The sequence below is a fragment of the Podarcis melisellensis genome (assembly GCF_964234715.1).
Source record: "Podarcis melisellensis genome assembly, chromosome: 1".
In the NCBI taxonomy this organism is placed as follows: Eukaryota; Metazoa; Chordata; class Lepidosauria; order Squamata; family Lacertidae; genus Podarcis; species Podarcis melisellensis.
Window position 1 is genome coordinate 83,285,343 of NC_138528.1, and position 22,558 is coordinate 83,307,900.

The 22,558-nt window shown below is 44.9% G+C and overlaps 3 protein-coding genes across 8 annotated transcripts; 1 reads left to right on the top strand and 2 right to left on the bottom strand.

Annotated features, from left to right (window-relative positions):
• The first annotated feature begins 70 nt into the window (after positions 1 to 70).
• On the top strand, positions 71 to 13,275 carry MTCH2 (mitochondrial carrier 2). The gene is made up of 13 exons (XM_081907709.1): positions 71 to 293; positions 2,742 to 2,826; positions 3,770 to 3,876; positions 6,281 to 6,307; positions 6,584 to 6,640; positions 7,868 to 7,925; positions 8,663 to 8,714; positions 8,932 to 8,991; positions 10,187 to 10,280; positions 10,784 to 10,831; positions 11,350 to 11,417; positions 12,481 to 12,556; positions 13,080 to 13,275. Exons 1-13 carry the CDS (start codon positions 207 to 209, stop codon positions 13,164 to 13,166), a joined length of 906 nt encoding a protein of 301 aa, XP_081763835.1. The 5' UTR covers positions 71 to 206; the 3' UTR covers positions 13,167 to 13,275.
• LOC309367991 (phospholipase A2 crotoxin basic subunit CBb-like) lies at positions 300 to 1,403 on the bottom strand (the record flags this gene model as incomplete). The annotated part of the gene is made up of 1 exon (XM_081907752.1): positions 300 to 1,403. A coding segment is annotated over one exon (564 nt), but the record flags the coding sequence as incomplete, so codon positions are not given.
• Positions 13,276 to 14,691: 1,416 nt separating the features above from the next.
• On the bottom strand, positions 14,692 to 22,229 carry LOC309367953 (glycine N-acyltransferase-like protein 3). 6 transcript variants are annotated; one of them, XM_081907726.1, is made up of 6 exons: positions 21,936 to 22,229; positions 20,194 to 20,298; positions 19,646 to 19,753; positions 18,575 to 18,701; positions 18,094 to 18,223; positions 14,692 to 16,808 (listed from the first exon to the last, which is right to left on the bottom strand). In XM_081907726.1, exons 2-6 carry the CDS (start codon positions 20,269 to 20,271, stop codon positions 16,397 to 16,399), a joined length of 855 nt encoding a protein of 284 aa, XP_081763852.1. In that variant the 5' UTR covers positions 20,272 to 20,298; positions 21,936 to 22,229; the 3' UTR covers positions 14,692 to 16,396. The 6 variants fall into 6 exon arrangements, with proteins under 6 accessions (XP_081763852.1, XP_081763850.1, XP_081763851.1 ...); XM_081907724.1 differs by having other exon boundaries at positions 20,194 to 20,379; XM_081907725.1 differs by having other exon boundaries at positions 21,844 to 22,229.
• Between the last annotated feature and the right edge of the window lie 329 nt (positions 22,230 to 22,558).

Sequence of the window (22,558 nt, forward strand, 5' to 3'; positions counted from 1 at the left end):
TAGGCTAGGCCTATCGCGCTCTAGAAGTGGCGGAAACGGACTAGCTGGAACCGGAAGTAGTTGGAGTGGGAGGGGAGGGAAAGGACGTGGAGGCAGCGGCTCGAGCCGTATCTTCCTCTACCGCAGGTCACGTGGAGGTGGCGCGCTAGCCTCTGCTTCCACCTCCCCACCCCCACCCCCTCGGCGGAGCCCGGCGCGGCTGCAGCATGGCGGACACGGCCTCTCAGATGCTGCTGGGCTCCGGCCTCACGGTGCTCTCGCAGCCGCTCATGTACGTGAAGGTGCTCGTGCAGGTGAGGCCTTCAGTCCTGGCAGGTTTTCAGTGCTCGTGAGGGCGACGAAGGGGGCGGCACTGAGTGGGTGGGAGGAGGTCAAAGCAGCCCCAGGTCGCCTCCCGCCCTCGCTCACTGGGGAAGAAGTTGCCTCCTCGCTCCCAAACGCGTTTCCATAGCAGCGGCCCCCCCCCTCCTGCGTAGCCAGAGCAGCCCCTCAAAGTAGCGGAGTCGCCCTTCGCCTTTGGTCGTATCCGGGCCTTGCTTTGCTTCAGACTTCCTTTTCACAGGGCGGCGGCTGCTCGCCTCCCTACCCCGAGGCGTAGCAGCAGCAGCAGCGCCGCCGCCCCGGCGGAGGAAAAAGAAAGCCGCTCGTAGGGCCGCGGGAAGCGCTTCCTCACTTTCGCATCATCCTGACAGCAGGCGCCGTCATTTGCAGTCCAACTTCGCTTTTGAGTCTTTCTTTATTGCGCTGCCTAGAACCGCAGGTGTTGAGGTGGGTCCGGCGAGGGGAGCCCTTGGGAATCCGCAGCCTCAGCCTGTTCTCTTCCAGAGTTGCTTGGTTACTTACGAGCCCTCCCTCGAGACTGGTCGAGGGGAAAGACTTCCCCAGGGTAGAATTTCAGTCCAGTTGCGGTGAACGGCTGGGCAAGGGTCCCTGGGTCCTTTGCAGAGAGCCTCCCTGTTGTAGAAAGAATGCTTCCTGCGGGGTTTTGCTGCTGTCAAGCACTCCGCCAGCTGCTTGTCACACTCGCATGCCATCCTGCCGCAGATACTCGTGGACTGGCATTCCGTCTCTGATCCGTTGCACGAGAGTTTGTAACGCTGCCACTTTACCCTGCGGTGACACTTTAAGGAGACCCTGGCGTGGCGGTAACAGCAGTCATGAATGAAACAGCACTGATCCACTGCATCCACAGGGCTTCCAGAACCACCAGTTCCACAGTAGCAGCCATATAGATTGAGTCCTAGCAGTGGGATTTGCAACCGGTGCCGGTAACACCAGAGGGTCAAAATCAGATCCAAGACACTGCGTTTCTCTCGCTTGCTGCCTTTGCTGTGTCCGCATTCCTGAGAGAACAAAATTGCCAGTGCTAGCCACAAAACAATCCTCATTGCAGAAGCCAATGTTTATTTTTAGCCAGTTTCAGACTGGCATACCTCACTCAGATGTTTTTGTGAGCCTGGCTGATTTCTGAATCTGGATCAGTTTTCTGCACTGGTTTTATGTGTGCCTCGTATTCAAATTTGTCCTCTTCTCATTTTTATTGGTAGCGTTTCGGACACTCCCAGTAGTTCCAGCCTCAAGAACTTCTTTATTTAGTATATTTGGCTGCATGTTGCTTTTGGCCAGCTGTGGCTTTTTACTTGTATCATCATTGGCTGAAAAGCATAGCTGCCCCAGGTACAACAGCCCTGTCTGTTAAAATATTTAACAGCTTGCATATCCACCTTCTAATAAAAAATGCAGGAACGGGAAGCACATTAGCATTTCTGAGTTTGGATACACAAATTCCTATACAGTAATATAAGGTTCAGAATTTAAGGACAAAAGACAATTGTGAGGCTTCCTGTTATTAACCTCACAGTGGTTCTCATATGATTCACTACACAGAGGATATGTGGAGCTATGTAGTGGGATATCTATCTCAAAAATAAATACCGCCTACCTCTGCCAAGAAAGCACATTGTCTTCTTTGGTAAATTGGACTTGTGAAACACAGTATCCAATTTGTCCGTAAAACGTTTTGCTAAATTGCAGACCTTGATAATGTGAGTTATAAACTATGGAAAACATGTTGCCTAGTATGATATATTGTGACAAATCAAGTGGCTATTCACAGCATAAAAAGCAAAATATCTCCATGTTCTCAACTAGTTGTTTAACATTTAATCACAGCAAACTTATCTTCAGAGTCACCTAGATCACATCAAGGACAAACATTTTAAAATACCTTTACCTGGTTGGAAAAAATGCAAGGGGGGATCACTTTGGAGCAAAGAAGTGGGGGAATATAGTGTGTCTGTGGAGATACATGTTTGGTCTGTAGCTCCAAATTTTATTTAAAGTATTTATTTCCTGTTCTTTAGCCAAAAAGATTCCCAGAACATCTTACGACAATCACTAGTAAGACATATATATGTATAGCACTAAGAGATGGCACCTGGTATCCAGTGACTCTGCCAGACTTTCTGCTGAGCTGCAGACCACCCAGACATTTAATGTGAGCTACAAACTATTACCATCTTCTGAATATAGTGGTTTTAGAACTTTAAACTTACAGTTAGCAGCACAGCCATAGAATTCTAAGAACAAAAAATCGATCATATTTTCTCTTATGGTTCAGTTTTCAAATGTCCAGTGAGTGGAACAGCCATAGTTGTTCACTGCTAGGGAATGTTGGGGTTATTCCTTGGGGTGCTGTTCACACTGTAGAGGTTGCTGCAGGCTGTCTCTTTATTTTGAAGGTGGGATATGAACCCCTCCCTCCAACTCTGGGAAGAAATATCTTTGGGCGACAGGTCTACCAGCTGCCTGGTCTCTTTGCTTATGGTGAGTGCATAATGTATAAGATTTGTGAATCAGCCTTAAAGACTTAAAGCAGGATTGGATTGCTGTAATTGCTGCACTGCACTTGGCGGTGCCTACGCCTTTGAAGCAGAGCTTCTCATGTGTACAAGAATTAGCTAGAGATCCTGCAACTGTTGGAATAGTGGTAGTTTATATAGGTAAAGTGGTGAGTCTCAACTCTCAAGAAGCTTCAGTGCTACAGCCATGATCATTGGCTTTTGAATTCATGCAGTGAGACAAGAGTTAGAATAACAGGAAAGTACAATGTTTGGGCATCTGAGCCTCTCTCTTCCTGTAGCGTATTGCCCTTCAAGTATCCTTCATATGATTTAGCCTGTGCATGCATGTGCATGTCCCAGCAATGCCACACTTCATGCTCCGACTTGTATATTATTGGCTCTGAGCTTGCTTGCTTTCTTGCACACTGTTACTCAAACTTAGGATCATTAACAAGTAACTTGTTACTGCAACCCAGAGATGGGGGAGCTGTGACCCTCTAGATGTTGTTCAACTTCCTAACCAGTTGGCAGTATCTGGGAAACCTGTGACTTTCCCTCCTTGTTGTAGAGGATGGCAGAGTTTGGGAAGGGCAAGCCTGGTTCTGGTGCATGCTGACATTATTTTAAGTGTAGTCCAATGTTCAGTTAAGCATGCTGAAATAAATAGGACATGAGCATACTTTGCTGTGCAGGAGATTATGCCTGCAGCTGTGTATCGTGACCTTTGTACTGAAGTTTCTAACTTGGCATCAGGCCCTGTCTTTTCTAGCATAGGATAGGCCGAATTTTAAATAGTTTTGCATCCCTAGCTTCTTTTTTTAAAACACATTTTTGAGTGCTGGAATCTCCTCTAGGCAGGTGGGTGAATGGGGTGAGCAGTCGATGTTGAGTATTATCTTTTAATCTGTATTGACTTCTGTTTTTAGCTAAACACATTATGAAGATTGATGGAAGGGCTGGACTCTTCAAAGGTTTGACTCCTAGACTCTGCTCAGGAGCTATCGGCACTATAGTGCACAGTAAGGTTTTACAGGTACTATATAATTTTATTCTATAGCAACATTAGTATGCTAAACATTTCACAATCTGATAAAGTCAGCCATGCCCTGCTAAGCCCTGCCAATAAGGTTTTAGTTGCCTTTTTAAGGCAGTGAAAGTCGTTATTTGGAACACCTGTAGAACAGTGTGCAACTTCAGGTATTATTCCCACCTTCCCTAGACTCAAGTTGCGTTCTGTGGCTTGTCAGAGATTGGAAGGAATGCTTGCTATGGCAAATATGAGGAGGGTGTTTGTAGTTGTCTAGGATTAAGCCTTAGTAAACACAGTGGGCTGTTTCCACATGGAATGTATCACTTGAATGAGTTTTATCTGCTCCCCTCCTTCTCTTGTGTGCTCCCATTCATTAAATTGCATCCTCTTCAGTGTAAGGCCAAATTTCCAGTTTTCTTCAAATAGTCAGGGTATGGTATGTACTCAGCATTCACACAGGGGTTGTAAACCAGCTTAAAGCCTTGGCAGACAAAATTTGCTCTTAGATCACCAAAGCATAGCTTGGCATTTTATGGCCCAAGCCAACAACAGTTCCAAATAAAGGTATTTGCAAGTTATACTTTTTGGTTGCTGCCAATAATTATTGTGATTGATGCTGAGAGTGAATGGGAAGATACTTGACAGTTTCATGGGGTGGTTTCCAGCAAAGTATTTTATTAGTGCAAGGTCTTCTGGCTGTGCAGCAGAACTTCCCTTCCATCTCCTCTCCCCATGCATCCTCTAAATGTGTTCCAGGGGTTACCCCAATCCTCTGAAGCAGATTTTGGGAGGGTGCACGGGTGAGGAGAGTGAGATGAAGTTCTATTGCACTAACAGAACTACTGTTTTGGATACGACACATGGTTTTGACCATACAATCAGGTCTCTGAGCATCAAAACTGTTTATTTATAGGATGCACCATTTTGATCTAAATTTAGTTTAGCCTTGTTTTCTGTGGACTGCCTGGATTGCTACTGTGGCCACTTGGTTGTGTCAACCTGTAAGTAGCAGTTTCAGTTTTTTAAGGCTGTTTCTCTGCTTTTAGTTACACAGAAGAACTAGATTGGCAGATGACTCAAATGCACATTGCTTTCAATAATTAATCTGTGAAGAATCCTATATAACTCATAGATATATATGTAGTGTTGTTGACTTAGAATACATCTTGGAGAAATCACTGAACATATTATGGAATAATAGTTGCAGAGTAACATGCAGGTTTTTATAGGTATATGAAAATCCTTCAGAAGTATCGTATTTTTCCATCTATAAGATGCCCACATGTATAAGAGGACCCCTATTTTTTCAGCCCAAAATTAAGAAATAAATATTTTAAACTTTCTGTGTATAAGACGACCCCCAATTTTAAACTTTAAAAATTTGGGGGAAAATATAGTCTTATACATGGAAAAATATAGTATGTATTACTTTTTCCCAAAAACTCAGCTGGCTTGCAATAAGAGTACAAGAAGTAACATGTACTTTCTTTTCCTTGGGAATAATTCAAGTAACAATCTTGAGGACATTTTTGAAACAGACGGCATGGAATATTGAAATATATTTAAAAAATTAAAAAATTGTCCAGTAGCACCTTAGAGACCAACTAAGTTTGTTCTTAGTACTGTATAAGCTTTCATGTGCATGCACACTTCTTGAGATACACTGTATCTGAAGAAGTGTGCATGCACACAATGCTTATACCAGGAACAAACTTAGCGTATTTTTCACCCTATAGGACGCACCGTCCCATAAGGCGCACCTAGTTTTTTGGGGGGGAAATAAAGGAAAAAAATTATTTCCCCCCCAGGCGCGGGGGAGGCCCAAGCTTCCCCCGACCCCAGCCCCCAAACAGGCAGCTCTCTGCAAGCCGTGGGAGCCCAGCGCTGGCTCCCGCTGCTTGCGGAGAGGTCCGCGAAGCCTGGAGAGCGAGAGGGGTCGGTGCGCACCGACCCCTCTCGCTCTCCAGGCTTCAGCGAAAGCCTGGATTCGCCCCATAGGACGCACACACATTTCCCCTCCATTGCGCACCGACCCCTCTCGCTCTCCAGGCTTCAGCGAAAGCCTGGATTCGCCCCATAGGACGCACACACATTTCCCCTTCATTTTTGGAGGGGGAAAAGTGCGTCCTATAGGGCGAAAAATACGGTAGTTGGTCTCTAAGGTGCTGCTGGACATTTATTATTTTTTATATATATATTTTGACAGCGTCAGACCAACACAGCTACCTACCTGAATCTAGAAGCATGGAATATTCTTATTCTTATTAATTAAATTTATTAGACACCTTTTCTTGCAATCCAATCGTGGGAATGGGAAAGTGAATGCAAAGACAATTAGGTATGCTTAAAATGCTGAGAATGAGAAGATAAGCCATGGGCTCATTTTTCTCTGTTTTCCTACTTCTAGCGCTGCCAGGAAGCTGATCAAGTTGAGGTAAGTAGGTTCTTAGCTTTTATTTGTTTGCATGAGTTGCTTCTCCCTTTCCCACCCAAGTGATTGCTCCTCTATTTCCCTTCCCTGAGCTCATGGGTATTGGGAGGTGGCTGCTGCCTGTATCAGATGGTATGTAGAGTAGTGCATTCTCTGGGAGTTCTGGGGTTCTCCAGAATATCTTCCATCCAGAATTAGACAGCACAACAAGATGCCTTCTACAGACAGCACTGGAAATGCCGTCACCCCGTGACTTCTGATGCTCATTTTTCTCTCCAGGACCCAGGGATCAGCCCCAAGGAATCCTCGTCCTCCTTAGAGCAAGTTGTTAAGGAGGTAAGAGATGGATTCATTTGTCATGGGCTAAGCTGGGATGTATTAGGATTTCACATGCACAGGTGCCAGGCTTGAATGGTGACAATCTGTTCACTGACAGAACTGATCAAGCATTGCGTTTTGGTTAAATTAACATGGGCAGCCTCCAGGAATAGGAGCCAAGTTGGGCTCCCCTTCAAAAGAGGCACTGCCACCTACCCACTTCTAAAAGATGCTGGGGGAGCAGCAGGGTGTGTGAGGTGAATGACTGGGTGGCAAAGACAAGTCAGGCAGTGGGGAACCCTTTAGAGCAGTGGTTCTCAAGCTGTGGGTCCCCAGATGTTGAACTACAACTCCCATCATCCCTGAGCTCTGGCCTTGCTAGCTAGGGGTGATGGGTGTTGTAGTTCAACAACATCTGGGGACCCACAGGTTGAGAAAGGCTGCTTTAGAGCCTATGGGGCCCTTGGTTGGTGCCTGGCAATGGTGCAGAAGTGTCCCACATTGCAGCCTGCCAGTTTTGTTCCATATCAGTGAACAGAGGCCAGGAGAACTGACTTTAAGCATGCAATATTAGGTTGTAATTAGCCCAGGGTTCTCCTTGCCCGAAGGAGCAATTTATTCTCTCCTCCCATTGTGCACTGTCCTGGGGGTTCTCTCAATCCTCCAGAGCAGATTTTAGGAGGATGTGGCAGGAGGAGAGGGAGGGCAAGTCCTGTTACGTGAGTGGAAATCCTTGCATTGGCTTTTATGGGGGGGACGGGGGGGGGGAGCACATTGTACCTTGGGCAGGGCTTCTGCTGATGAGTTTGTTAGGTGAATCCCACCCAGTATGACAGGATGTCTACAAGCTGTTTAAAGGGGAGTGTACATCCAGGCACAGAAGTCCTAAAACTAGAGAGATGAGGCACCTAGAAAGAGCCCTTCCAGTGTGCTATAGTGGGCAATAGGATGCACTTGGAAAGTCTGTGCCTAGCATGATAATAGAGCAAAGCACGGTCTCTAAAAGAGCTGAAACCTGTGGCTCGGCTGAAATTGGCTTTGATTGGTAGAGGAATTATAAACTCAGTTTTAACCTCAAAGTGCAGCTCCTTAACACAAATGCTTCGAGTTGTAACTCACACTAAGTGACAACCATTAGGTGCTTTAGTGGAACCTTGTCAGATGGGGAGCATTCTGTCACCTTAAATCTTGCCATTTCCTTGGCTGGCTTTTTGCTGATGTTTTTGCCATTCCTTTTGGTCATAGACTTCTCAAGAGATGATTGCACGTTCTGCTGCTACGCTAGTCACCCACCCTTTTCATGGTAAGTAGGGGCCAGTAGCCCTTTGGTCACTGCCAGCACACATTTACCTCCCTGGCAACAAGAAAGAGGAAAGTCATTCACCAGCCTTTCCTTGTTACATTCAGGTCCCTTCATGGTCATTGTTTTTTGTGCTTCGGGTATCCATCTTGCACAGTGCTGGCGTTGATCAATCATCTGATATGTAATTATTTCCTGATGACATTTATACTCCGTTTTTCCTAATCAGCTGAAGGTGCCTAACAAAATGAGTCAAAACACACTGGAAGCCAGTGCAGCTGTTTCAGTAAGGGGGTCACATGGTCCCTGTACGCAGCCCCTGTTAACAGGCTGGCTGCAGCATTCTGCCAATTGTAGCTTTCAAAAGCAGCCCAATGCAGAGAGCATTGCAGTAATCCAAACGTGATGTGTATGAGGCAAGTGTTGTCGTGACCAAGAATGGGCATAGTGGGCACACTGGTGTCAGCTAGGCAAAGGCATTCTGGCCACAGCTGTCACTTGGGCATCCAAGGTCATAGCTCCTTACCATGAGCCTGAATTTTCAAGGGGCATTCTATTCCATTTTAACTGTGGTTGAACCCCTGTTCCCGAACCAGGGGCATATCTGTCCTGTCTGAGTTAAGCTTCAATTAGGAGAGTGGCGAAGTAGTGTGTTCCTGTGTTGGCCTGAGTAGGGGAAAGAGAGTGGGGAGGATCCTTGCTGATGTCATTTCCCTTTTCCCTCCGTCCTTGTCCTTCAGTGATCACGTTGAGGTGTATGGTGCAGTTCATTGGCAGAGAGACCAAGTACAGGTATGTGCATATTTGTGACCAGGCGGCTTCCTTTGGACTTTAGCCCACAAGGCCAATGCCTTTTTTGTAGGAGAAGTTAAAAAGAGGCCAGGGAGTAATTAGTGTGTGAGCACAGAGGTTTCCTGTCATTGTTGAAGTTGAAAACGGGGAGGGGGTCAGGGAGAGCCACTTGTTTCTTGATTTCTGAGAGTAAATGAATTTCTTTCTTAATTTTCAGTGGGGTATTGAGCTCCTTTGTCACCATTTACCGGGAAGAGGGCATCTTGGGATTTTTTGCGTGAGTACTTCCTTGTGTGAGTGGGGGGGGTGAACTTCCTTTTGTACCTGCGATGGTTGTTGGTTCATGGGGGACATGGGGAACAGGGAGGGACAGAGGACGAGTCCAATTATGGCAAGAGCTCGTGGGAGGCAGAATGTTTGACTAGTTGAAACTTTGGTCTAATTCATTTTTTTATAATATTTTTTATTGGTTTTCCAACACAGATAAAAAACAAAACAACACACTCACATAAACAAACGAAAACATACAAACATGTATAATTTCAAAAACGTTTTTTTCATAACCTTACTTCTCGGACTTCCCCTTACCTCCCCTTTTCTGCATCCTTGTTTTAAAAATTTTTCAGCAACTATTCAGACCAATTAATTAATTACTTATTTTCTTTTTAAACTTCTTCTAACACTTAATCAGTTACATATTTACACACTTAATCAGTTCTATATTTTCCTTTCCCCTGACATTTTAGCATTCTTCAATTTTACAACAATTTTTAAGATATACTTTAAATTTCTTCCAATCTTCTTCCACCGTCTCTTTTTCTTGGTTACGGATTCTGCCGGTCATCTCCGCTAGTCCCATGTAGTCGATCACCTTTGTCTGCCATTCTTCCAGTGTGGGTAGTTCTTGTGTCTTCCAATACTTTGCTAAGAGGATCCTTGCTGCTGTGGTAGCATACATAAAAAACGTCCTATCCTTCTTTGATACCAATTGGCCGACCATGCCCAGGAGAAATGCCTCTGGTTTCTTATGAAAAGTACATTTAAGTACCTTCTTAATTTCATTATAAATCATTTCCCAGAAGGCTTTAATCTTCGGGCAAGTCCACCAAAGGTGGTAAAAGGTTCCTTCAGTTTCATTACATTTCCAGCATTTATTATTGGGCAAATGATAGATTTTTGCGAGCTTGGTTGGGGTCATGTACCACCTGTAAATCATTTTCATAATATTTTCTCTTAAGGCATTACATGCCGTAAATTTTGGTCTAATTCAGCCGAGATTTTCTTAAGCAGATTGTGATATTTCTTGGGATAATGTGTAACATTGTTCTTAGCACTAAAGTTGATCAGCCTCCCATCATGGAAATTCAGCCAGACTTTCTGCCTCACACACTGGAGGGAAGCGTGCATATGTATATAAGATGTTTTTTCCAGGCAGTATGTGGCCTCACTTATCAGTTTTTTCCCTTTTCCAGGGGCCTTATTCCCCGCCTGCTTGGGGACATCCTGTCCTTGTGGCTCTGTAACATGCTGGCCTACCTCATCAATACCTATGCACTGGAGAATGGGGTAAGTAGACTACAAGTAGTGTGGTGTATGGGGTGTGGACAATGGAGTGCTGGGCTCAGGTAGGCAGGTATGAAAGGTTTCCTCCCCTAGCCTTGGTCAGCTTGAAAGGTCCCTATCATGGTCCTGCTGCACATCCTCCTGAGCAATACAGTGGAACCTCGGGTTACGTTACCCTCAGGTAATGTAAAATTCGGGTTGCAAAAGCGGCAAACCTGGAAGTGTTTCGCTGCGCGCACATGTGCAGAAGTGGTCTCTCCGTTTGCGATAACTTTGGGATATGGCTGGACCTCCTGAACGGATCCCGTTCACAACCAGAGGTACCACTGTATATCCTTTTTGTCCTCAACCTCTGAATGTGGTTGTATGTTGCTACCTCCATTACATCTAGTAATTTCAGGCAGCTCCTTCAGATTTTGCTCCATTGCAGGGATTATGATGGACTTGGGAGTGACTACTCTTAATTGAGGAACAGGGGTCAGTTACTTTATTTCTCTTCTTTCTAGGTCTCCACCATGACTGAGATGAAAAGCTATTCTCAGGCTGTCACTGGAGTGAGTGTACAGTTCATTTCTCTTTCCTGTGGGAAGAGGGGGTGGGTTGTGTCCTGAGGATGTGAGCGTAGGCTTGAGCACTTCATCCTGAAGCTGGGGGTGATGCTGGTGATGTCCTGTGCAAGAAGCCTTGCAAGCTGTACACCTCAAGATCTCTGTTCAATACCTTTGAGATCCGTCTGATCTCTGGTGCTGAGCTCTTAAGTAGGTGCTGTTGCTTGGCTCAAACTACTGTTCGGCTTAAGCTGAACAATTACCAGCCGTTTCATTTTATCTGCTTCGTGATTGCTGTGAACTCCTGTCCTGAAACAGAATTGCGACTACTGCAATAACGCATCACTGCCCTGTGGAGCTCCTTCTCTCTAGCCTAAGGCATACTCCCTGCAACTACAGGGTGACTGTTCGATTTGCTGTAGCTCTAAGAAGCTTCTGCCATTAACAGGCCATCAGCTGGGTGGGGCTTGTGAAGGAAAACAGGGCTGTTTTCACTGGTGTATTTTGCTGTATTGTATCTACAGTTCTTCGCCAGTATGCTGACTTACCCCTTTGTACTCGTCTCAAACCTGATGGCCATTAATAGTTGTGGGTGAGTGCAGAGTCTGATTTCTTTAACTTGGCTTTTGATTGTGTGTTTTCAAATGTATAATACAAGCAGTTCAGTCTCATTTAGTCTTGGTTTGTCAGGTCCCTTTCCTTCAAGAAGCAATGAGAGTTTTAGCAATGTGCTGCATCTCGCATCTGTTCTCTTCATATTTTCAGCAGCTGCTTTTCAGTGTTTAGGTACCACAACCCACAGAGCTTGAAAATAAAGCATCTGACATGGAAAGTCTCCTAGAATAGCTTTTAAGGGTTTAATTTAAAAGTTCAGTGGTCAAAGAGCCATCTCCTTCACTGCGCCCTGCCTATGTTCAAAATAGTTGTGGCTGGAGATGCAGCTAAGGACTTCTAAAAATTTGAACCTGGCTTTCAATCTTGTGGTCATCTGCAAATCCAGTAAATATTTTTAAATTCATGTGGACACTACAGGTCTATTCAATAGATTTCCAATCTCAAGAGAAAATAAGGGATCTGTCCTGTTTCTGCCCGTTGTTGTCAAGCTTTTTTATTATTCATTTTTATCTTACTACAGTACATGGTTTATTGGTGTTGATTCTAAGAGAAGGGGGGAAATGTTTGTATTTTTCTTCACTTATCTCTACATTATTCAAGATTTTATAAACCTCTTGCATTCTCCTCCGAACTCGTGTTTTTGTTTTTGTTTTACACTCTCTGGACAAATAATTTTGCTTTGCTTTACACCAGAGCTGACTCATCATGGTAGTAAAGATGGGGTTTGGTTTTCTGGGTGCCTTGCCTTGTACACCACAGCAAAAAGCTGGCTGCAAGCCTGAACTGCTGGTGTACAAATGCATTTTTATCTAGAAGGAACAGACCTTTTACTTCGCTCATTGATTCAGACCTGTGTCACTCTCTTTTTTTAATATAAAAGCTCAGCCTGAATGTTCTTCGAAGTAATTGCTCTAGTCTAGAAGTTGCATCTGGGCTACTGTTTCCCAAGTGACTATGAAACTAGAAATGGATGCTCTGCACATGGGATATTGTTGGTGAGCCATTTTGGTAACTTACCCTGGTCTCTTGCTGTTTTTCAGGCTCGCTGGTGGCCTCCCTCCTTATGCCCCAGCCTACTCATCCTGGTTACACTGCTGGAGCCAGCTACAGGGGGAGGTATGTCTGTCTTGTCTGCCCTTTCATTAGAGGACCATAGCATATTGCCCTTGATGTGGGTGGGAGAGGAATAATTGGCAATACAGAGTCCCCCTCTCCAATTCTTCCAGGGGTTTTGGCCGTTGGGTACACCAGCCTCCCAAGCAAGGATGCTAGACCAAGATGTCACTGTGTGGCTTGGGGTGCCCTCACCTCTTCTGGGTGCATTCCAGCTGCCACACCGTGTTGATGTTCCAGGGTGGGCAAGCGTCATAATCTTGGGGCTTAGTTTTATGGTTGGGAGAGCCTTGAAATAGGGAACCCTCTCCAAGCTCTTTCTTTCTTCAGGAAAGAAGAGAGAGAGAGAGAGAGAGACTCTGCCCCCACTCCAGTTAAAACAGATTATCCTTGACAGAATTTGACCCTCAATAGGGGGGGAAAACCCCTCTGTATTTGTTGCTGGAAAGATGCTGGACCTCTGTCCCCAAAGTCTCAGTCTCTATTCACATTCTCTCTCATGCCTCCTTTTTCCTCGTGTTTTCAGGGTAACATGAGCAGAGGGAACAGCCTGTTTTTCCGGAAGGTGCCTGCAGGGAAGCGGTATGTGTGGGAAGAGAAGAGATTTCACTGAGCCCGGGGCCTCTTGCAGCCGCTCCAGATGCACAGAATGATGGCAGTGTGTTGATTTCTATACAGTTTTTTAAAAAAGAAAAATAATCAAATTAATCTTGGGCAATGGACCTGGCTGTGAGCATGACTTAATGACAAGTGTGATGTGGGGAGTTTCATTTCTGTCTCTCAGATCGGTGAAAGGCAGCAGGGGCAAGGATGACAGGAAAGCTACCCCTGTCAGAGGAAGAGAAAAAAAGACGGCTTACACTGTTGGGATTGTGGAAAGTTCTTTTCCTTTTCCCGAGAGCACTGATGTCTTGTGTTGATGGGAATGCTATCTTTCTCCCCAGCTCCTGCCTTCTGATGGTACCATCCCAGGACTACTGTGGGTTGCTGGGGGAAAGTGGACCAATATTTTTTTCCTCCTGTCCCCAGACTCTTAGCCTTCTCCCCTTCAAACATTTTGTTATATTCAGGCATGAAAAGATTGCTGGCAAATTGCTAGCCCTGCTTGGCTGTGCAAGGAGTTAAGCATTATGGAAGCTGTGGTGGGCAAATCAAGCATGTATGCTGTCACCAAGCAGATCTGGAGTGTGCCTCTAAATTTCCTTGGCAACACTCTTGTAATAGCCACCATGGAGAATGTTGCTTGAAATGGTTCCACACTGCCATTGCATTTGGGGGGGGGGCGTGTTTCAGGGCAGATGCTCACTGTGTGGATTAGGCAGGCTTCCTCCCCTTACCCAATCAAGCCACTGCAAGCAGTCAGATTTGTGGTGGATATGACCCAGTCTGGCCATTAAGAGGTGGTGTGCACAAGGCTCCCACACAGTGACAGCTGCCATATCGTGATCCAAATTGGCCTCTCTCTGGTCACAGTAATTTGTGAATTGGGCCTCCACAGCCGAAGTGTTGGGGCACTCTGAGGAACAAGTCCCTGCATCTCATCTGCTACTGTTTCAGGGGTTCTGAACAAACTGGGGGTGGGAATAGAAAGCTACTGTCTTCTGAAAGTGTTTTTCCAAGAGGATTGAAATGTGTCAAATGCAGTCTATTGGCCATAAGAGGTTCTAGAAGAGGTGAGTTCTTATGTGTCTGTGCCTAGCAAAATTGCTCTTTAAAAGCATGACCGTGAAACCACTGGCAGTGCGGAATGTGACGTGTTAACTCAGTATGCTACTAGGAAAGTCTCTATTAGCATTCTTTGTTAATAAAGTTGTAGACAGTGTAACCAGAAGGCATAATTCCTGTAGGCTTTTGTTCTCGTACAAACCAGCCAGCTAAGGTGAGGTTAGCCCCCTGTCCTCATTCCTGTACGATCTGTGCTACTCGCTCTTGGACCTTCTATGATTTCACAAAAAAAGCACGGTTGCTGCTACTCACGTCACATGACCATCTCCAAAAAGAAATGCTAGGTTTGTGAGGGACGGAGGTGGCGGTTTGCCATATTTGTCTACTGCCTAAAGATAAGCTTTTAGATGGGGGTATTTTGTACACTCATTTGCAAATTATAAAAGGCAGTTACATTTCCAGTCACATTTTTCTTCTTGGCTCTCATCTTACACTCACTCTAGATGGCATTTAGGGGCTGGTTGGTTTGTGGATTGGAGCAAGGCCGCCATTTCTTGGAGGATGAATGGATCAAACTGCACTAGTATGTGACCAAATGGATAATAATGAATATGAATTAGGGTGATGAACATAGGTGAGCATAATGTCATGAAATGCAAAAGCAGCTGCATATCTACTATGCTGGTGGGGCCAGCAGTACAGGTAAGATACTTACATTTCTAAGAGCCTAAATTGGCCTTCATCAATATGGTACCCACCAGATATTTTGGACTACAACTCACATCATCACTGATTATTAATCATGCTAGCTGGGATGGATGGGAGTTATGCCCTTCAGATGTTTTTGGATCTAGAATAAGAAACATCTTGTCTAAATGGATAAAGAGGATAGGAGTGAAGATGATGCAGAGAGTTGCCCACAAGTACTAAGGGTATGCACACACACCTGTGCAATTTTCCAGTAAACTATTAACATTGTACCAGACAATGTGTGTGTTCCCCCAAGCTTAGGTAGGACCTCTTGTTCTTGGCTCCTAGAACAGCTAAATTCATTATTACAGGGTTGTTGGGTGGGTTTGTGGGGGTTTTTTTTAATGCCCCAGATAATACTTTGTACTTGCTCAAATGTAGCTATTTTATTCCTTGGTATCAGTAAAGTTTGAGTTGTTATTTGAAGCTGTCGTTCAGCAATGATGAACAGGCATGAGAAATGGGCTCCCAACAGTAGCCCTTGTGGTATACTGCTGGAAGTGCCCTCTTGTGTTGAATACTAGAAACTATGGGAAGAACTGAGCTTCACACTCTTCTGTCACTCTTCTGCTTGCCATACAGACCAATCTCTCCTCTCCTCCCACCACATTCTGTTCTTAGGGTTCTCTCAACACCTCCCACCCTGTGAGCCAGTTTCAGGGGACACATGGCATAAGGAGAAAGCCCTATTGTGCTAGCAGAACTCCTGTGTGGGCTTCTGATGGGGGACCAGTTCGTTGACTCTGGCCCTATGTATCATCTACTGGTCCTCAGGCCAAACAGTGTGCATTTTACAAATGTGATATACTTTAATTGGAATTTTCTGGTGTTAAAGTAAAATATTGTATAGCACATGCCTTAACAGTTATCCGCAGCGATTGCACATAGCTTCTCCCAATACTTCATTTAAGGTTCTGTTTACAGACGTTATCATTTCGATTACTGAGCCTCTACAAGAGGTCTACAGTAATGTTTTGTCAGGGCATAAACAGGGAGCAGTACTATTAGGTTAGCCAACTGGAGGCTTCAAACCTGTCAAAAATTCTCAGTAGACTTCCTTCAGTCATTTTGATTCATCATGATACAGTTCTGAAGCCTGGGAGTTTGTATGCTTCTGGGTGGCCCAGCAACCGTCAGATAAAACTCTTCCGGGAGCACAGATGGAATCGGTGAAAATCAAATCTATCCTTCATCTGCTGGCTATTTGTTTGAGGTCTGGATCAAATCGGTTTTAGCTGGAAAGGTATTGATTCAGCTTAGATGTTAACTGTAGGGCCAATGTGCTTGTGTCCAGATTATTAAATGTGAACCTAGTTCTTGAAACTTCATACAACTTAAAATATATATATATAGGAATTTTCTCATTTAAACCATCTGTTTTTGCTACCACTGGTTTATTTTTTACTGTCAGAGCTTTTGAATAGCCTGTCACAGCAGAGAAATGGGTGTATGCAGGTCATAGGACAGAAAGCAACTAGTAAAGTTGACTTCAAGGCATTGTAGGGCTCTCTGCATTGATGTGTTGTTTTCCAGGACATCACCATAGACTGGGTAATTGAGGCTTTGTAGCTTCCTGCCTAGTGCTGCTATCACCAGCTGAATGTAGCCTTTGCCACGGTGCGCTGGCATGGTGTAAGCATGGGTCAGGCACCCAAATTGATCCAGCAGGACCCAAGAGATAGGACATCCTCCAGCATCCAGAAGGCAACTACTAGGGAAGCAGTCGATTAGCCGAGTCAGATAGCAGAGACTCTGCTCATTGCCACCTACACTCCAGGTCTCATTCAGCAGGGCAGCATGAGTGGTGTTGAGAGATGAGAGTTTCAGCTCTGATCCTGACCTGAAGAATGAAAGAAAGGTTAAGGCCTACCTTCAGAAGTAAGACTTAAGGCACAATGAACCAGCCAGCTACAGCACCCAAGTGTCAAGCTTGAAGTCTGCAGATGGAGCTGGGGTGCCCTGCAACCACCTGAAGGTTAACATGACAAAAGGTGTAACTGAGCTCTCTGTGGGTTTTCTAGATCTACGAGCACATGGTGGTGCTTGTTTGATCTCTAGTCATGGAGAATGGGAGGCCCTAGCTAGTTTATTATTTATTAAATTTATTCCCTACCGCTATTAGTGAGGGACCCAGTTTTTATGCTGACTTCCTTACTTGGGCTACATTTTTCCATAATTAATTAAGAGGGAATGATGAGTGGCATTGTTATGAGACTTATTAAATGCCACTAATGTTGTTTGTTCCTGTACTTGCTGCAACAGAGTTAAATCTTGAATATTTAATACAGGCTTCCTCAAACTTGGCCCTCCAGATGGTTTGAGACTACAATTCCCATCATCCCTGACCACTGGTCCTGCTAGCTAGGGATCATGGGAGTTGTAGGCAAAAAGCATCTGGAGGGCCGAGTTTGAGGAAGCCTGATTTAGTACCAGCAAAGATTTAGTACAGAGGAGCTCATTACCTTGTGTAGATGCTATTAGCCCAGTGGACTCATAGTAGTATAAACTACAGCTATGCTTTAGGTACCGTAAGTTGATCCCACTCTACAGATGAAATGTTTCAGGAATATTAATCCTATGAAAGCACAATCCTTTATTGTAATATTTATCAACAGTACTGCCTGCCCAGTTGAATGTCCTCCCCTCCCCTTCCCATTTTACAGAGAACTTATCCGGTGGCCCTGATGAACATTACTAAGTATCTGCCTTTTGTAAAGCCTACAAATATGATTTACAGAGATACACAAACATTGGCTTACTAGCCAGCCATTGTTTGTGCTTGCTCCTAATCACCTTGCTTGTGTTCTTGGGCATGTGCAGAGTACCTGGGTAAGAAACGGATCATCTCTCATTTGAATTATGGGGAAAAATCAGAAACATTGAGGAGTCTTTCTGCAGTTACAACTGCCAAGGTCCTTGTCCTTTCTTTCTGAAAAGATAACTCTGCCTAGCATAAGAGTCACCTCTTGGCTTTGAGTTTATTTCCTCTTGCACATATTTCCCCCTGTTACAGGCCTCCAGTGAGTGGGCACCATGCTCTAAATTACTAGTGCACTGGCAAATGTCTCCTGCCTTCCTTGTATTGCTTGCTACCTGCAACCCCTGAGTCATAGTGTGTGACATACGTGGGTGTGGAAGAAGACAAATTCAAGGGTTCCTGCAGAACAAAAACCTGGGTCCGAGTCACCAGCTTTGCGGAGAAATGCTTGGCAGCTGCTAGGTTTTGAGATGTCTGATACACACCATCCTGCAGACCTGGGTGTAGAAAATGGTGAGGGGATTATTGAGGTGCTCAGAGGAGAGGGGCAGAAGTCGCAGAAGCATAGACCACAACTCTATTATGGGAAAAGTAAAATGGTGATCACCTTAAGGAAGCCTTGCTCTGACTAGTGAAGAGGATTTCAGCAGCACCAAAACTAAGATTTTCTTCCACAGATGCAGAACAAGTGACAATAACGCTTCTCTAAATGCATATGCTAATGTTGAAACAGTTTAGAAAAGTACACACACACTCTTAAAACTTGTGCATACAATATTCCTTTTTTAAGAATTCTAAATTAGTAACACTGGCACATGCACAGAACTTTGGGTGTTGAGGTGTCTTACCCTGAAGTAAGAATTCTTGTTTCCAATCAATGGCATCAGAATCTTTCACCAATTTCTCATAGGCATCTAGGTCCTTATAGAAAACTGCACAAGATTGGGTAAAATAGTTCCTTTCTGAAGGCACTTTCTAGGCAAATACAAGCAGGAAAGATGGGAAGAGGTCATTCCTTTGCACACACTAGCCCACCTACGAGTCTTCATCTAAAGAGCAGGCATAAAAAGCTTTAAAACAGGTGGATAAGATTTTTATCATGGCAAACCCTCTGCAAGACATAGGCAACCACAGAAAGCACACATCAGATTGCTCATCTGATCAGCGACAAATGCCCCTCTTCAGATGATGGAGGTGCAATTTGCATCCAGCCTCAGATGATCAATCTCATCATTTTTAAAATTTCTCCCCTCTTTTTGCTCCTGCTCCCAATATCAGGGAGGTCTTTGATCTGATCAGGCCTCTGGGTTGGGGGTTTGCCACCCTCGTTTTAAACTAATTAAGTGTTACTATGCAAAATATGTGCAGTTTTTCTGTTTTAGGGGGCTCAAATGACTCCCCCCACTAGCATATCTGATGTAGAGAACAGCATTTCCCTAGCATTCAGCTGACAATATTTCATTGCCAGGAAAATATGCCCCAGCTTGTACCTCATTTATGAGTGTGCTGTGGAAAGTACTTGTGCAAAGGAGTTAGGCACCTGTTGTGGTGTTGTTGGCACCCTGGCAAGAGATAATTTCCTGCACCAGGAATGCTCCACCTCCCACTCCTATCTTCCCCACTATGACTCTTTGTATGTGGCTGTACTCTCCCTTGGGTAAAAGTGTGCATCATCCCCCTTTAAAAATAATGGGCAGACATGTTGCTGCCCCAGCAACAATGCACCACACCCCTACACTATGAGAGCATAAGTACAAGTTACCAAGCTATCGGCACTAAATTGAGGTTAAGGCTAACATGCAAAATGATTGTTCCCACTGGTAGTGCTTTCTTCGTCCTCACAATTCAAGCCCTTTGCTGATGCTACTCACAGAACCAAGACAAACATCCCTCTCTTAGGTGTCCCATCTCAGCAATACCTCTCTCTGGAGCCGTGCAATGACCACTTGGAAGCTGGGCCAGGAATCTACCAGTATCTCCTGATGGAAAGCGTTTCCCTGGCACACGTTCAGCACAGCCCCATGGACCTGGTGGGACAAGAGGGAGGAGGCACGGCAGGGCCATTTCAGCTATCTTGATGTAACAGAAACAGCATTAAAAGAATTCAGATGTGTTCCTGGTTTCTTTCAAATGTCGCCTGTCAGTTTTGTGGCCAGCCTTGCCATTAACCTTGTCGGTGGTCAGTTGATCCATGAAGCCAACAGTGAGTCATGACATTGCCAGCCCAACCTTATCTGCCATTTTCTGGAAAGCCCTTGTGCCCAGAGTACAGTTCCTTGATCCCCTGACATTTCCAGCTCTAAAGTATAAGAAAGAAACCACTACTCCCTTCCCTCAGATTCTTGAAGAGGTATCTGTCAAAGACTGGGCTCCTGGTGGTGTTCACATTAAGCTTTGGGTTGGAATCATTGCCCAAGCAGAGGTTCTGCAACTGCCTGGCAAAGAACAGAGGATGATGCCATCTCACCTTTAGAGATTCGGGGAAGCAGCTCCTCAGCTCTTTCTTCAGCACTCGAAGCTCATCCTTGTTGACTAACACCAGCATCCTCAGAGTAGGCTGGGCCTGCAGATGCTCCAGAAATGAAGACAAAGACCAATGGTGCTTGGGGTGAAAGGATCTAACCTTCCCTTATACTTCCCTTTCAGCAATAATCTCCCATGGCAGAAAAAGCAACACACATTTTAATGATGCTGGGATGTAGAAGTTTGCCAGTCTCAGATTTACTTGGGTCATATGACTGGGTAAATGCCACAGAACACAGACAATGAGCTGTACAAAATGGCACTGCTGTGCCTCCTTTCACACCTGGGCACTTGGAAATTGGAGTAAGTGCATTCAAGGTTAGTAACAGCTTGATCAGTAACAGGGTTCTGTCTCAACAGAGTCAGGAGTTTCTGATGAATTCAAAGTCCAAGGCAAAATAACTTTTGACTAAGTCATCTTGGGACATCATCTAGCAAGCTAGCTTGTTCCTGAGGCCTTCCCCTTCATTTGTTTGAGAGAATCACCTGGAGCTACTTCAACGCAGGGGCGTAGCTAGCTGCTCTGGCACCCGGAGGGACAGGGGCGCCACAGCAATCTACCCAGGGGGGTGGCTGGCAAGCTGCCCACGGAGTCCGCCTGGCAGACACAAGCCCCATGCCGCTGTTTCAGGCAGTGCGGGCTCCCAAGCCACTGCGTCACTCCCAGGAGAGACGTGTGGCTCAGGCGCACTGCAGGCTAGGCCCCGCAGTAAGTGATGCCCCCCACGGTGTGCCATTTTGTCACCCCCTCAGGGATGACACACGGGGCGGATCGCACCCCCTTCCTATGCCCCTGTTTCTATATTAACCCAACTTTCTGCAACACACCTATGCTCTGCTGGTAGCAGCCTGCATCCAACTTTCCTGGATTTTGGAATAGAGAGTAAATCAAATGGCATCTTATTTTTCTAAACTCTCCCAAGTGCTCTCAAACAGAAGAAAGGAGCACAATGTATTAAGTGGAGGAAGGAAGCACCAGATCACTCTGGAGAAATTTCAGAATTCAAGTCTTTCATTGATTGCCTTTCATGTTAATTTACACTGGCATCTGTCACACAACATTCATGCAGGAATAACTTTTCTGCAGGTGCGCTAGCATTGACGGCAGTGTTCAGTGTTTCCCAAATGCCAAGCACAGGACTTGGAATGCCCTTAGAGCTAGGGTCCTGGGCCTTTACTATTTGCACATGGTTGGGGCATGTGTGCATCAGCCAATGCGTCTTCTGCTTATCTCTCCATAATGAACGGCATCTGTCCCAATTCTCTCTTACTCAGCTGTTAAAGGTACAAGGAGCTTGTCCTGTGTGTCTGACAACCCTACACCAGTCAATAAAAGATTCTAGCTCCAGTGTGGACCCTTGGCACAATCTGATTTCTTTGTAATGGCAAAGCAAGACCCAGATATGTAGAAATCAACCTTGTTGAATATATCAAAAAGCAAAAGTATAACTTATCATATTAAAACCTAGCAGGAGAAGCAGCAGCTGTCAGTGCTAGAAAGGCAGCTTAGATCTGAACTAAAAACACCAAAATACCTAATTGTGGTGTGTGGAGCTCTGTAGTGCTCCCATCTCTTCCTTAATTGGGCACTTACCGTCTGCAAAATGATATGAGGATGTTTCTGGATTCCGTTCTGGGGACCTTGCAAAAGGGAAAGGAAATATTCTCTTCAGCAGGGTCTCTTACCTGCCAGGTACAATGTAAAGGGCTAGAGTCCTCTTGTCAGTCTACTACACATTCATCAGAGGCAGTTAGGGGCGAAGCGAGAAGGCGGAGAGTCCTCTGCCAGATTGTTCTCATGCAGCAGACAAATGATTCATTCCCACATTTTCTGAGCCCACAGGGGAAATGGTTCAACCTAGCTTGGAAACAGTTATCCTGTCCCTGTCAAACATGTATTTTTATTTATTTATTGGTTAATTATTAAACACATTAAAACACATCCCTAACATCCTAGTTAAGAAGGTGAAGAAGAATGTAAATGACAAAGCAGAAAAAAACTGAAGCTGGAGAAATTTGTGGCCAGCAGCCAGCTAGCACAAATGAGGACTAGGACGAAATCAAGATGAGAACAAAGCCTGCAAATGATGCAATGTAGGTGGGGGGTGTTCTCCACAGGTCGCACATGTTTAGCAAGGCCTCAGAAGGACCCTTATTTACTTTAAAAAGTGCACAACAATATATTTGAATTATATCTATTTATCTAGTGAAAATATCAGCCGTGTGTGGATATATAAAACTAAAACGATAAATTTTATACACAATCCTACTATAGTATGTAAAATGTAAATATGCAAAATTCTTACATA

Excerpts from the sequence above, each read along its gene's own strand:
- MTCH2 (XM_081907709.1), top strand. The coding sequence starts at position 207 with ATGGCGGACACGGCCTCTCAGATGCTGCTGGGCTCCGGCCTCACGGTG. Across the intron at positions 6,641-7,867 it reads TAGAGCAAGTTGTTAAGGAG|ACTTCTCAAGAGATGATTGC; the intron begins GTAAGAGATGGA and ends TTTTGGTCATAG. Across the intron at positions 7,926-8,662 it reads AGTCACCCACCCTTTTCATG|TGATCACGTTGAGGTGTATG; the intron begins GTAAGTAGGGGC and ends CTTGTCCTTCAG.
- LOC309367953 (XM_081907726.1), bottom strand. The coding sequence starts at position 20,271 with ATGCTGGTGTTAGTCAACAAGGATGAGCTTCGAGTGCTGAAGAAAGAG. Across the intron at positions 18,224-18,574 it reads ACAAGAATTCTTACTTCAGG|GTCTGCAGGATGGTGTGTAT; the intron begins GTAAGACACCTC and ends TTCTACACCCAG. Across the intron at positions 16,809-18,093 it reads TTGTCTTCTTCCACACCCAC|GTCAGGATCAGAGCTGAAAC; the intron begins GTATGTCACACA and ends TTCATTCTTCAG.